We start from the raw sequence: 14,542 nt of genomic DNA, 5'->3' as shown, positions 1-14,542 counted from the left end.
GGGAATTACAGTTGGCATTTACTATTCGACTCTAATTCATGTGAACATGGATGAGGCTGCATTTCAGGGATGAATGTTACAGGGATTTACCACAGGGGGGAAAAAACAGGTGCAGTGGGAGCCAGAGAATCTAGTGGTTAGGGATGTGAGCTCAGCATTGCAGCCACAAAGATCCGAGTCTAGCAGAAGGCTTCCTTCAGCAAGATGCCGCTAGCCTTCACCCGCAGGTTTATCACAAAGATCGACTAATGAAATAAAACCTTTTGGTTTGGATAAAAACCTCCGTTAAAGGACAAAGCAGTTACATGATAATAAAACTCCCGACAACTCAAGCCGGTGTTGTGCCGCTGTCGATTTGACGCAAAGGTTTGGTATTCAGGAACCATTCATTTGGTGCGTCCTCCTGACAGTTCAGTTCCTCTTTCAAGGTTTGGCCGTCCCCCTCCTCCTCCTCCTCCTCCTCCTCCTCCTCCTCCTCCTCCTCTGGGCCCAGGGAGACCAGGAGGAGGAGGAGCAGTAGCAGCCCGCCACTGACCTGGGACAGACTCTGGGGCGCAGACACCACGCCTATACATCATCAAGCCAACAGCTTCGGTCGAGAGAGAGGTTGTCCACCCTCACACAATGGCTCTCTGTCTGGGCCCCGTCGCAAGTGGGCCACTGGGGGCGGGGGGGGAACGCCAGGGGGGCGAGTGAGTATGGGGTCAGGAGGTCAGGACGCTGGGACGTTGGCAGGTGTGGCCGTATCGGTGTCAGTTTGAGGCGTGCGCGCGTGTGTGTGAGTGTGTGCGTGTGTTTGTCTGTGTGTGTGTGTGTTGGGGGGGAGAGAGGGTGGCGGTGCGTCGAAGGATTCCTTTCCTTTCTCATATTTAATGCCCCTCTGGTGAGCCAGAGCACCCCTGGGATTCATAAAAATGATTGTGTACCTTTTCTCTCCCTTCGCTTCTTTTCTCTCTCTCTCTCCCCCCCCCCCCCCCCCCCAACACACTGTACATTACGGCCCATCTGTCGGTGTGTGAGCACACGCAGCGAGGCATGCTGGCCTGGGAGGCTGCGAGGAGGCGCAGGGAAAGCTATTTAATTTGCACCGGAGATTGGATAAAATCGACTGCAAGGTGCCCCCCCCACCCCCCAACACCTCACTTCCCCACCCCCTCCCCCCACCAACGTCCACACTCCCAAGCGGGGGAGGAAGACTATGCTATTCTTCCTCGGCCCCGACAAGAAAGACGTGAGTCAAGGGCACCTGATTGGACGCGTGGCCCGCGTGATGCGGTTGCCGTGGCGAGCGCCGGCCCCCCCAGACCCCTGCCTCGTGGATCACCGGTGGAGGGAGGGGGAGGGGGGAGGTTGGGAGAACGCGTCGATGCCGGAGCACAGGAGGTTCCCCAGGCTTTCAAAGACCGACGGGCGCCCACTGATCTTGACATTTGTCTCTTCTCTCTGCATAGTTCAGCGCTCTAGACAAAGCACGCGAGACAAAGTGCTAACAACACGGAGATGAAACACACACGGGCCAACATCAGGGGGCAGGAGCAGCCTGATGCCGGTGGCTACGACGGCGGCAGTGAGTGGGAACTTCTTATTGTCGTACCTTGACGGTTGCTCCGGCAGACACTCCAGACGAACCCTGTGATGAGAGAGAGGCATTCATGAGATCAGTCAGGGCAGCATTCTGCACCGAGCGCGGCCCTGAAACAAGGATTGAACAACACTCGAAATAAGATACTCAAACACTGGCGGAGCACTTGATTACACGGGGAACGCTCAGAAAAAAAAACAGAACGGCACTCCAAAAGTACTCCAACTTTGAACCTCGCCGTTCTGTTCCCCCGCCTCTCACTCGCGTTATTTCATATTTCATATTTCATACATGGCGAATGATAATTACGGGGCCACAAGGTTATTCATGTACCCCTCGTCCATCTTCCCTTTTATTCCCTTCAAAAGGCACGATTCACATTTGACCTTGAGGAATTAACTTCTAAACCGTCAAACACGGTCGCCCTGCCCACCGGAGGGAGGGTGGAGGCGAGGGACGTACCCACCAAGTGAGCAGCCAGCGACTGTATCGCTGTGTGTTTTGAATGGGTGATTTAGCCTCTGGGATCCACCTCAGCAAAACAAGTGAATCACAAATGCCAATTCGCGCGGAAAGGGAGCGGCACTGGCGCGTGCCATAGGTATTATCGAGACACTGCCATTTAGAAAATGTCACACCACCAACGCCACCTCCTCCACCTCCTCCACCCCCTCCTCTTCCTCCTCCTCCTCCTCCTCCGTCTCCACTTTGCCTTTTTCCGTCTCCCTCCCAAGACTTGCCGCCCTCCAACTTTTATGAGTTATTAAGAATGGAGAGGATTGGCCTGATCCAGGGGGGAGAGCTTAGCAGTCAGTGGCTCAATTACCCTAAAGATAATTGAACCCACAGAGCATAGCGCGGAGAGAGCCCCGCTTGGCTGTTTCACCATTTCTAGTGGTAATAGAAAATCTCCTTGACGCGATCTGAAGATTAATCAGAGCGACACTACATGGAAATATGTGTATATCAAATACAGCGAGGAGATATGTGATATGGTATAGTTTTAACGAGGCCAACGAGGTTGTGTTCGTTATGCACCGTGTCTGTTGTTGTGCTGTGTTTCCTTTGGGTCGTTTTTTAATTGGGTGAAACGTCATGTGTTGTGTGTTAGTACTCATGACCCCATGAGCCCAACTAGATTGACACATAAAGAAGTAATAAATGAAAACCCAACGACATCTTGAATAATCAAAGATTACATGGTCAACAGCCCTCACAGGCAAACTTATCAGACTTATGAATGGAAGCATGCTCGGGACTTGGCTTAAAACACCCCCTGCTGCTACCATGAATAATCTAATCTTCTTATAGCAGAGTGGGGGGGGGGGGGGGAGTGAATCACTGCCACAGTTCAACACATCTACATTTCACATACACGTCTCGGAACGGCACTACATGAGACAAGTACGCCCCCCCCCCTAACCACTTATTCCGCCGTTACATAAACATCATCTGCATTCTTCACCAAGATGCATGTGGCCCGCCGATGACCTCGCTGGAAGACACTGAGGGGGTCAACACCGTCCGTCAAGTCTCGGAGCGACCTAAGTCTGTTTGGTACGTGTGTCAGTACTTACCGAGTTGGTTGGATCCCCGTTCTTTCCTCTTTTACCCTGAATGAGAGGAAAAGACAACAAAAATAGACATAGTCAGACATGAGAGGATGATAGGGTGAGAGGATGAGAGGGTGAGAGGATGAGAGAGTGAGAGGGTGAGAGAGTGAGAGGGTGACATGGTGAGAGGGTGAGAGAGTGAGAGGGTGAGAGGATGAGAGGAGAGGGTGAGAGGATGAGAGGAGAGTGTGAGACTGAGAGGGTGAGAGAGTGAGAGAGTGAGAGGGTGAGAGAGTGAGAGGGTGACATGGTGAGAGGGTGAGAGAGTGAGAGGGTGAGAGGATGAGAGGAGAGGGTGAGAGGATGAGAGGAGAGTGTGAGACTGAGAGGGTGAGAGAGTGAGAGAGTGAGAGGGTGAGGGGGTGAGAGGCTGAGAGGATGAGAGGGTGAGAGGGTGAGAGAGTGAGAGGGTGAGAGGGTGAGGAAGAGCATGAGGAGGAATCCCCACCACGAGGCGACAGACGCCGCCGTTAAGGCTGCCGCTGCACTCATCTAATTTGCTTTTAATTAACAACAAGAAAACAGCTTAATTGCTGCACCCTGTGTGGCCCACCACTCTTTGTCCCCCTCCCCTGGTTTATCACTTCCCGCCCAGCTGTGCCAGTCCCAGGCCACATCAATCAAGCCCAGAGCAGATACCAGTAGCCAGCCAGAAACACCCGGCTCCTGTTGCGTAGCGTAAGCACGTGATCCCGGGAATACCAGGTCAGAACGGGACCATACTTTAAAATAATCCCCTGTAACATTTCTCCCGGAGCCAGGACTCATACGGATACACAGAAGTGAAGGGATTTGCTCGGAAATCATCGAAGCTTTGTAACGCCGACATCTAGACGAGACGTGAGCTGTTTTCCTGAATCCGAGCGAAAGTTTTCTATAATTCAACTTTCAAAGATTGTGTTTCCTCCTGGTTTAGCGTGGACAGGATAGGACGCGCACAAGACTAGAGAGGTATCCTAGGAACGGGATGTGGACCACTCATGCCGCAAAGTGCCAGGGTGTCCGCTGGCTTCCATACACACATCACGGCGAGATGTGAAAAATCAACTCAAGTAGGGGAAGAAAATATTCCGGCCAACTTTAGTTTGAACCAATAATGTAATCAACGAATCGACATCCAAACTACGCCCTAGGAGCCATTAGCTTTAGTTTCCAGCAGTGATATTGTGGAACCGTGATTTCGATATTAAATTGTGATGTTTCGAGGGCTGTGAGTACAGGGCTGGTACAGCAGAAGGCTTTCTTCTCCCTGCAGAATAAGAGGAAGCTGTGAGGATTTTGATTTGAGAACGGGATCTCTGGCTGATGAAAGCGGAGCCGGGATTAAGAGGGCAACAGCAGACCCTCTCCTCTGACACCCGCCGTGTACACAGGCTTTGATTAGCCGCTGAGGACGAACCAACCATAACATCCCTCCGGCAAACACACACACACAAACACACACACGCGCGCACGACACACACATGCACGTGTCCACACATAAACGTGCACACACACAGGACAAATAAGGAAGGAACTACTCTTCGAGTTTCGTTTAAATATTTTTCCTAGAGTGTATGTGTGTGTGTGTGTGTGTGTGTGTGTTTGTGTTTGTGTTACAATCTCAGATAAAATAGGGAGCATTCTGTTTTTATTAGAGAATATTGCATTATGCATTTTCAAAGGGGAGAGCAACATCAAAAGTTCCCACCAAGATTCGGATGATATTTCCGGCCATCAAAGGGCTGCGCTATTGAGGCCAATAAGTATATATCAAGCACTTTAAAAGTGCCCTCCAAACCAAACGACACGGTTATTATGGTCTGCAAGGACAATGACCGGCTCCCACGAGCGCCGGCTGGATGATGTGCTGCTGTGAGTGTTTACCCTGGCCTTAGCCCTCTCTGCTCCCTCCCCTTTAGCCCCTGAACTCCAGGCAACACGCGCTGATTACATCGATATGTGTTTTAGCTAATGCATATTTAATAGGATGTTATTCCGAGCAGCCTATGAATAATGCAATCCCCCATCAATTCCTTTTCGCTTTATTTAACCATGTTTGCCCTTAAATCTCCCTTCATCCCCCTGTCATTTACATACCAATTTGAAGGCTCACACACTCCGGGGGCAATCATTCAAATAAACACCGGCTGGGGTCAAGGTGCATGGACCCAGTCACCGCAGAGCAAACGGGACCGTTTCCAGGCACTTGTTTTGACCATGCGCAGTGCTTCGCTAATACACCTGCACACATATCTATACACATCTGACATCTGGTATGGCCGAAAACACCTCTCCAGCATGGGATGTGATACAACGGTTTGCTTGACCCTGCGGTGACTCTAATCATTTATCTTGGATGCCCCTGCGACTTCCATTACAAACTAAATAACTCTTCCTGGTTGAGGCGGTTAAACATCGGAAAACCCATCAAAAGGGCTTTTATTGTTAAAACGTGTTGTGCGTGTATGAGCGAGTACTGTAGATGCACGTATACTGGGTTGATCGCCGTTGTGTCATTCAGCTTGAACGAACGCAGCATCAAAGCCAAATCAATGGGAGCAGGTTGCCAGCTAAAATGAGCAGTAAAAAGTGGAATATTAACACAGGGTCTCGTGTTCAGTAAAATATGGACTTCAAAGTGTTTTTTCAAAGAAATCGCCAGTGAGGCCATGCGTTTTGTTTAGCTAACGCATTTAGTTTATGCATTTGTTGGGTGTGTTGTCATGGCTACCTATCAAGTGTTGATGTCTTGATTCACTTCAATACACCTGTTCATGTCCGGTGCACCTTTGCACAGATACAGAGAAGCATCAGAAATAAATTTTTTTGGAAATCAACTGTGCAATCGGTATGTTGTTGAATATGACTGAATGACAGGCCAGCCCTGCTTTAGTCTACAGTCTACTGTCTACAGTGGAGGATGGAAAGAACCAGGAGACGGATGGTCAATCACAGCCCTCCTTCTTTTTCTTACTATTGCAGGAAGGCTATTTTATAGTCAATCTGTTGTTTGTCAAACTGGGATTTGAAAAGTGGTGCAGAAAAGATGAGGAATTGTTCTTCTTATTATTCTGAACTGGAAACACATAGCTCAGTCCCCGGACTTGCACAAGTTTGAGTTGGGTGAGAGAGTTGATGCACTATTCGAACAACCTCGATCCCATTACATCACATATATAATGCAAAACAAGCCACTATTTATCTTTTTTTTTGTCAATGGTTGCAACAGAATAGAATACCACAGAAGTTAGTTCTCAAATTCAAAACTTTAAGAAATTCCTTCTGCATGGCGGCCTTCTGAAGGGACAACATAATCCTTTGCCCAAAGCGGTTGAGGGAATCCCTTAAGCGTGGCAAAAAATACAACAAATAATAACATATTTGATCTCAGTATCTAAAGATGCAATATCAACCAACTGATCTACAAATGTGTGTGTGTATGTGTGTCTGTGTGTGTGTGTGTGTGTGTGTGTGTGTGTGGTTGTGCGTGTGTGTGTGTTTGTATTTGTGCTTGTGTGTATGTGTGCACGTGTGCGTGTCTAGAGATGAATGTCAACCAACTGATCTACAAATGTGTGTGTGTGTGTGTTTGTGTGTGTGTGTGTGTGTGTATGACTGTATTTGTGCGTGTGTGTATGTGTGTGTGCGTGTGTGTGTGTGTGTGTCTTTATTTCTGCGTGTGTGTATGTTTGTGCGTGTGTGTGGGTCTGTATTTCTGCGTGCTTGTTTGTGTGTGTGTGTGTGTGTTCTGTATTTCTGCATGTCTGTGTATGTGTGTGTGTGTGTGTGTGTGTCTGTGTGCGTCAATGTCAACGGCACTAAACACGTGATAAACTCTAAATTACATTTGCATACCGTAATTGATTTCAAATTTAACTTGACATTGAGGTCTATCTTTTCGGAAACTTGCTTGGCAATTGTCATGAAAAATCCCATCTTATGCAATGGTTCATGCAACGATTGGCTGTTGCTGGAGCAGCACATAAAATCTATTGCTACTTTGTTAATGACATCTCAAGGGTAACACAGTACAGCTAAAATGGCATTGGTAAAGGGACTTCACTTGCTTACAAGACCATTCTCCACCATATCATCTGCTATATTATCTGTCTATGAGCAACGTGTGCCACAACACTATGAAGTGAGTTTTCATGTCTCGCTCGAATGAAAACATATTTTCACTATGGTTCAATATCACAATAGAGGCGCTTGATTGACTTTAATAATCATACAAGAACAGGCATTCCACTGCATTATGCAGTTCTCGGTCCCAGAATGCCACTTTGCTCTACAAGTATGGTTGCTGGTTCCTTTGTGTTGCATTCCTTCCCTGATTATCTTTCCATTTTTTGGTTTGTTTTCTAGTTAGGAACACAGACGTCGCCTTGGTATATCAGCCTTAAGGAGTGAGGGCAGGAGCAGTGACTCACAGGAAACAGAAGAGCAAAAGAGATGTGCCAGTTTCACAGCATGGTCAAAACCTGTCTCTAGGCAACAAGGCAACATGCTAGCTAAAGTTGAAACTTTTCCGAACAATAACAACCGGGTCAACTGAGACCAAACAAGAGGATTTAGAGATGTCTGGAAACTGTTTCAGTGGACAAGCTGTAGTCTGAACTGCAGGGCTCTGTGTGACTGTATGGCTGTGACTCGACAAGGTGCTATCGCTGTCTCATTCATCCCCCTTATCTTTTAGAACATCTCCTTAACACCTTCATCTCTTCCCCCCTCTCTCTCTCTCTCTCTCTCTCTCTCTCTCTCTCTCTCTCTCTCTCTCTCTCTCTCTCTCTCTCTCTCTCTCTCTCTCACTCACATACACACACATACACACAATCAACCGGTGCCTGTGAGATCACCCCGGCAATCTGGTGTTGCTATGCAACCCTCGGTGTCTTATAAATTTGACAACAACCGAGTGCTTGATGATAATTTGAACGTTGCACTACAAAGAACACCTTTAGGTAATCGCTGTACTTTACAGTGGGGGGGGCTCAACGTGTGTGTTTGTTGTGTGTGTGTGTGTGTGTGTGTGTGTGTGTGTGTGTGTGTGTGTGTGTGTGTGTGTGTGTGTGTGTGTGTGTGTGTGTGTGATGTGATGTGATGAGTGACGCATCAGGTAGCTCCAGGGATAAACTGGGCATGGGCAGAAGAGTATATGCCCGTTCCGTTTTCTTGATCTTGTACTAAAAGGATGTTTCAACACTTTGCGTCGTCAGCAGAGACAAAAGAGAGACAGGGGGAGGAAGGGGGGCCTGGGTCCCACTACACCAACCGACGGTGGGCTGCGAACATCCGGCTCAGTCCACATGGATCCTAGCATCAGCTCTGCTGTGGGTTTTGATAAGAGAGCAGGGGAAAGCAGACAGAGCAATAGCTCCTCAAGAGCCAAGTGAATACAACAGAGAGAGAGAGAGAGAGAGAGAGAGAGAGAGAGAGAGAGAGAGAGAGAGAGAGAGAGAGAGAGAGAGAGAGAGAGAGAGAAAGGGGCGGGACAGCAGACAAACAAGTATATACGCTTCGTAATCCTCATCCCAAATGTCAACAGTGTCTGAGACATCCCCCCACCAGTCAGTTTGTTAGACCCCCCCCCCCCCCCCGCAAAAAGGGAAAAGGTCTGGTGATTTAAAGTGTGCAAAGGCGGGATTGTCTCCATTTCCACAGCAGATGCCGTAGGACCGGCTCGGAACGAAGAACCCCCTCGCGTAATCCACCTGACACATGCTCTTGTCAAAGTGAGGTCAGCAGATAAGCCGGCAAAGCCCACTGAAATGAGCAGCATTAGAATCCATCACGGCACCAACAGCATGCTGTGTGGACCAGCGAGGAAACTGCGGGTTGGCAAAACGGACCGGATGTTTTTTAAAATCGATGAAATTCATCGAGTGAGTAGGGGTATTACTGTTTGCCTTTTTGTGGAGTAAATGTAAAGGTCATCTTGCAGTATGAGGACTCCTGATCGTAATTGAAACTCTAATAGCATAAAAGTTAATGACCAAACTTACAGTTCTTTATCGTAGATTATAATACTCGAATGATAAAATGCAGACCAGGCTACATATTGAGGACATATTGGCCTTGAAGTTTATGAGCTCACTGCTTTTCACTGCTCCAAAGAAGAAACACTCACAATTTATTCCTATCCCCACACTCGTTAAAGCCACTGCTAGACTAAAGTCACTTGAAGGTCTTCAGAAGGTTTGAGGAGCAAGCAAATGGGAATAAGCCCATTGCCGTTATGTGTCGATTCATTCCGAATAAGTAAACACACCAAAACATAACACCAAACAAAACTTGTGGACACGTGTACAACACGGATGAGCAGATTAGGTATGAGTGATCTCTGTGCAGATCCGACAATATCCCTCTTGTGCGATTCAAGGGAAGCCTTGCAATACATGTGCTGCAAACATCGTCTTAAAACGATTAAAGAGACTACATTTCCAACACATCCAAGCCACCCAACGAGCTCAGCTCTCCATCCCACGATCAAACAGTCGTCCCCGCTTTCCGTTTCACTGGTGGAAACCCATCCCACGATCCATGTTTGATGCCGTTGTTTTTGTTGTTTAGCCGTCGTCACAGATGACCTTTCCCTGACCGAACCAACTCAACTCATACTCCTCCTCCCCTACTGTTTTCAGCCTGAGCCCAGCCAGGTTCCCCCCCCCCCCACCCAACCTCACCCCCAACCCACCCCCACGGGGAACACGTACCCGTGCCACCTGAGCCCGGGCTCGTCTTTGCTGTGTTTCCACGGGCCCAGAGTCTGACTGGAATGGACTGCTGCCACGCTCGCGATGAGGGCGGCTGTATTTGCCTGGTGAACACAAGTCCACCGGCCGACAGTAAAAGTGAGAATCTTTGCCATATAAAGTCCGCTTCTGTGCCAAATAGCATCCCCTCGACGTGTGGAATGGATGGGCAAAAGGCTCCCTGTTATGCCTGGGGATTCTCCAAATCAAAGTGACTTCACTCTCTGTCGCTCTCTATCCCACTCTCTCTCTTTCTCACTCTCTTTCGCTCTCTTTCCCTCCCTCCCTCCCCTCTCTCTCTGCCGCTGTCTCTCTCTCTCTCTCTCTCTCCCGCTCCATCCCTCTCCATCCCTCTCTCACTCCCCCTCTGTCTCTCCCTCTCGATCCTTCTCTCTCACTCTCTCACTCTCCCTCTCTCTCTCTCTCTCTCTGTTTTTTTTGCAGGGCAGATTACTCATATTTTCTGATTTCCTTCCATCCCAAATCACAATGGTCTCAAGGCGTCCAAAAGGCACATGCAGCATGAATTTATGCATGACTACATGAGTGCACAATTACAGACACAGGCGCACACACACATACACACACACACACAGGCACACAACAACACCTGAGGGGTTTGAGCCTGTCGCTGTATGGCCTCTCCCGGTGGTGGTTGTTGAAGGTGCATGAGAGACTCCGGGGCCTCATGGCCACAGAGAGGGGTCTCCTGTGTGACTTCACCCACAGAGGCGTAGAGACGTAGAGAGGCACTCAGTCCGTCTGTCCAGCCAGCCCCTGCAGCCCGGGGTTGACCTTTGCTTTGAGCAGCACCCCGCAGCTTCAGATATACTGTACAGGGCCAATTACTCAAGAACCCATGCCAGCTGTAATTATTGTATTTTTTTGGGGTATGGTGGGAGTCGGGATTCACATGAAAATGTCATCTTTCCCACTTAGCACACATATGTTCTCCCTCCGTCAAAGTGAACCAGATCTGGTCGGTGTTGGTGTTGAGGGGTGGGGGTGGACTGGTAACAGCACCAGCAATATCTAAAGGACATCTGCAACAGCAGCTGCTATCGATTTCCGCTGTAAAAAACGTCCAACAATAATTGTGTTAGTTCGGCGTGTGGGTGTGTGCTTGTCAGCAATATATATAAATATATACAATCATTATTCTTTATAATTGCATTATCATGGTGTGATGTGTAAGTTTGGCGCGCATACACCAACTCGACTGGGGACTAAAGTCACCTTTAAAACGACATCAACAGCATCTCACAGCCAGACGTCAACACGCCTGGGTGCAGCATCTGTCTGTCGAGATCCGGCTCTCCGGTTAAATCAAACGGGAGGGAGTGCAAGAACAAATAGGACGTATATTTCCCCCTTCCCCCCCCCCCCCCCCCCCCGTCAGTAGCACTGTGGTCTCCCCAGTCCACGACCGATTCAGCTCAACCGCTGTTGTGAGAGGCCGCCTCACACTCCCCAGAGGAAACCCATCAAAACTTGGTCAACACCAGCGCACTACGCCCCAGTCGCCCCAAAATGACCGACGACACATCTAATCCCCCCCCGGTCACACGTCTGATATCACCGGCCCGTACAGATGAGTGGTGCTACTCTCTGATGAAGCGATGGAAGGAGGGGGGGTCGGGGGGGTTTCGGTCATCGCAGAGACCCAACACCCACACCTGCTTCTGATTAAGGATCCAATTAGAGCAGACGATCACATCCTCCTCGCAGACACCGCCGCCCGCTGCGGTTGCCATGGTGTCACGTCAGGACACGGCCCGCTGGCTGGCTGTGCGAGAGAGAGAGAGAGAGAGAGAGAGAGAGAGAGAGAGAGAGAGAGAGAGAGAGAGAGAGAGAGAGAGAGAGAGAGAGAGAGAGAGAGAGAGAGAGAGAGATAGGAAACACAGCCGCCTCCGTCCCCCACCAACGCCGCGGATCCACCCGCCCCCCCCTGCCTGCCCACAGAGCTCTCTCTCCCTCCCAGAGTTCTGCCTGCACTCTGGGCTGAAGCCTCAATAAAACAGGATTTGTTCCAGTTGTTTACGGAGGGGTGAAGAGGAGCGGCCGGGGCAGGAGGAGAGCGTGGCAGAGAGCTGACAGCTGCCTGGCAGCGGCTCAAATTGCAGCTTAGCAGGGTGTTTTTCTCCCTTCCATTCTGAGTGGCATGCATACAATGGCTTCTTTAACTCCCCCGCCATCTAAATATTTCCAAGGCACGGGCGGCTGCCCAACGGGGCGCTTGAGACACAGTTTGTCCGTCCCTTTTCCCCGTGGTTCTGCACATGGCCGAAGAGTTTCCCTTCCCAGAGCCACCTCGGTCACTGCACCTGTGTGTCAATCGGGGGGCAGTTCCACCTGTGGCCACTAGATGGCAAGCTGGCTACGTCCCCAAGAATGAGGGAAGAAAAAATTAAAAGGTAAGACAGAAGAGCCAATGGGGAGAGTGGGAGCTCTCGCTCAGTGCAGATTGATTGAGTCCTGAATGCATGCGTGTATGATGTGTGTGTTGGGTAACATTGTTAATTAGGCAGTTTGGCAATTAGGCATTGAATCGGGTGAAGGAGGATTTTTTTGTGCTTTGTCTGTGGGAGGGCTTGTGATGATGAGAGAAGAAGAAAAGCTGACAGAAGTAAGAAGCAGCAAGGGACCCGGAGGACACAGAGAGAGAGAGAGAGAGAGAGAGAGAGAGAGTTAGAGACTGAGAAATAGATAGAGAGATTGAGAAAGACAAAAAAAATCTCTCTGTATCGTGCCTCTTTTCAAGTGGCAAACAATATAAACCAATACAGGTGGCACCGCAAGGTTAGTCACAGAATGCACCGTATCATTGAGTGGAATAACCACTATCCAACTCTCCAGCAAACATCAAGGTCTTCTCCACACAGACGTGGAGCAGTGGCAAAGCCGAGCGACAGCGGGGATAGGGAGAGGGAGGGAGAGGGAGGGAGGGAGGGAGGGAGGGAGGGGGAGAGAGCTATAGAACGAACGCCAACGGTTTCCCATGTTGGGACAGAGTGGCTCTATAGCGCGGACACGTTTCAGCGCCAGCTCTGCTGCTGGGTCTGAAGCCTTGACTCGTTGACTGGAACAACCTTCAGAGATGCGGCAGACATGATAGTGGGAATTATGTGATTTCACATTTTTTTAATGTGGTGTGAATAAAGAAAGCGGACCCCGCCCCCCACCCCCACATACACCGAGAATCTCCATTCAAAATGTCCGCTCGGCTTTTACGGAGCAGACAGGAGTGTTTTTGTGAACCGGAGCCAGCCCCTCCTTTAGAATGTTCTTAATGGAGGCCGGTGTCTCAGTCTTGGCTCCGGGAGAGCCAGCACTCTCTCTCGCAGGGAGAGACAGAGAGAGGGGTTCGAGGTGTGCGTCGCCCCGTTCCCCCGGAAACGGCCCGGGATCCTGCGTTTCCACGCAAACACACCGAGCGTGTAATTTCCTGCTTCCTCCCCAGAATAGCGTACGGTGGGGCGGGCGGCGACGGAGACGAGAAAAAATATCTCTGCTTTGAATAAAAAAAAACCCGGCTCATTTTACAGAACAAATATTTGAGGTCAGGAAAGGAAAGAACATACATCGGGCGAGATCCACGGGGCACTTACGGCGAGTGGCCCCGAGGTGAGTCTTATGGTTCATATCACTCAACACGCATAACAGATTACCGCCTGCTCCCTCAGAGCCATCTGTGTAATATCAGGACACTGTCAGCGGAGGTGCGCCGCTCTCTGGCATGCCATTAAAGTGGACACAGATGAATGTGTCTAAATCGGTCGGGGGGGGGCGGCCAGGGAATGTGTGGGGAAGGAGAGCGTGCGTGGCAGGATGTTCCAGTGGGTTCGTCGATCCCAGTAGTAGCACCATCACCGTCTCGTCGGTGATACATCCATAGTGGCTGCCACTATCTCAAGAACTACCACATCCACTACTGTCACCACCACCACTATCACATCCACTACTGTCACCACCACCTCCAGCACTATCACATCCACTACTGTCACCACCATCTCCAGCACTAACACATCCACTACTGTCACCACCACCTCCATCACTATCACATCCACCACTGTCACCACCACCTCCAGCACTAACACATCCACCACTGTCACCACCACCTCCAGCACTAACACATCCACTACTGTCACCACCACCTCCAGCACTATCACATCCACTACTGTCACCACCACCTCCAGCACTAACACATCCACTACTGTTACCACCACCTCCAGCACTATCACATCCACCACTGTCACCACCACCTCCAGCACTAACACATCCACTACTGTCACCACCACCTCCAGCACTATCACATCCACTACCTCCACCGCCTCCAGTACTACCACATCCACTACTGTCACCACCACCTCCAGCAATATCACATCCACTACCACCACCACCACCTCCAGCACTATCACATCCACTACTGTCACCACCACCTCCAGCACTATCACATCCACCACTGTCACCACCACCTCCAGCACTAACACATCCACTACTGTCACCACCACCTCCAGCACTATCACATCCACTACTGTCACCACCACCTCCAGCACTAACACATCCACTACTGTTACCACCACCTCCAGCACTAACACATCCACTACCACCAC

At 49.9% G+C, this 14,542-nt stretch overlaps 1 protein-coding gene across 1 annotated transcript in view; it reads right to left on the bottom strand.

The window, feature by feature from the left end:
• The window catches only part of LOC307070523 (uncharacterized protein), a 105,545-nt gene that overhangs the window by 49,180 nt on the left and 41,823 nt on the right, over positions 1 to 14,542 (bottom strand). Inside the window, exons 13-14 of the mRNA XM_079729027.1 lie at positions 3,160 to 3,195; positions 1,595 to 1,630 (exon numbers count right to left, since the gene is read on the bottom strand). Coding sequence (XP_079585153.1) covers positions 1,595 to 1,630; positions 3,160 to 3,195 — 72 coding nt within the window. The remainder of the gene's footprint in view (positions 1 to 1,594; positions 1,631 to 3,159; positions 3,196 to 14,542) is intronic.

Source organism: Pollachius pollachius (genome assembly GCF_949987615.1).
Source record: "Pollachius pollachius genome assembly, chromosome: 2".
Taxonomy (NCBI): Eukaryota; Metazoa; Chordata; class Actinopteri; order Gadiformes; family Gadidae; genus Pollachius; species Pollachius pollachius.
The sequence above is the reverse complement of the archived record's forward strand: the minus strand, read 5'-3'. Positions and strand labels throughout refer to the sequence as shown.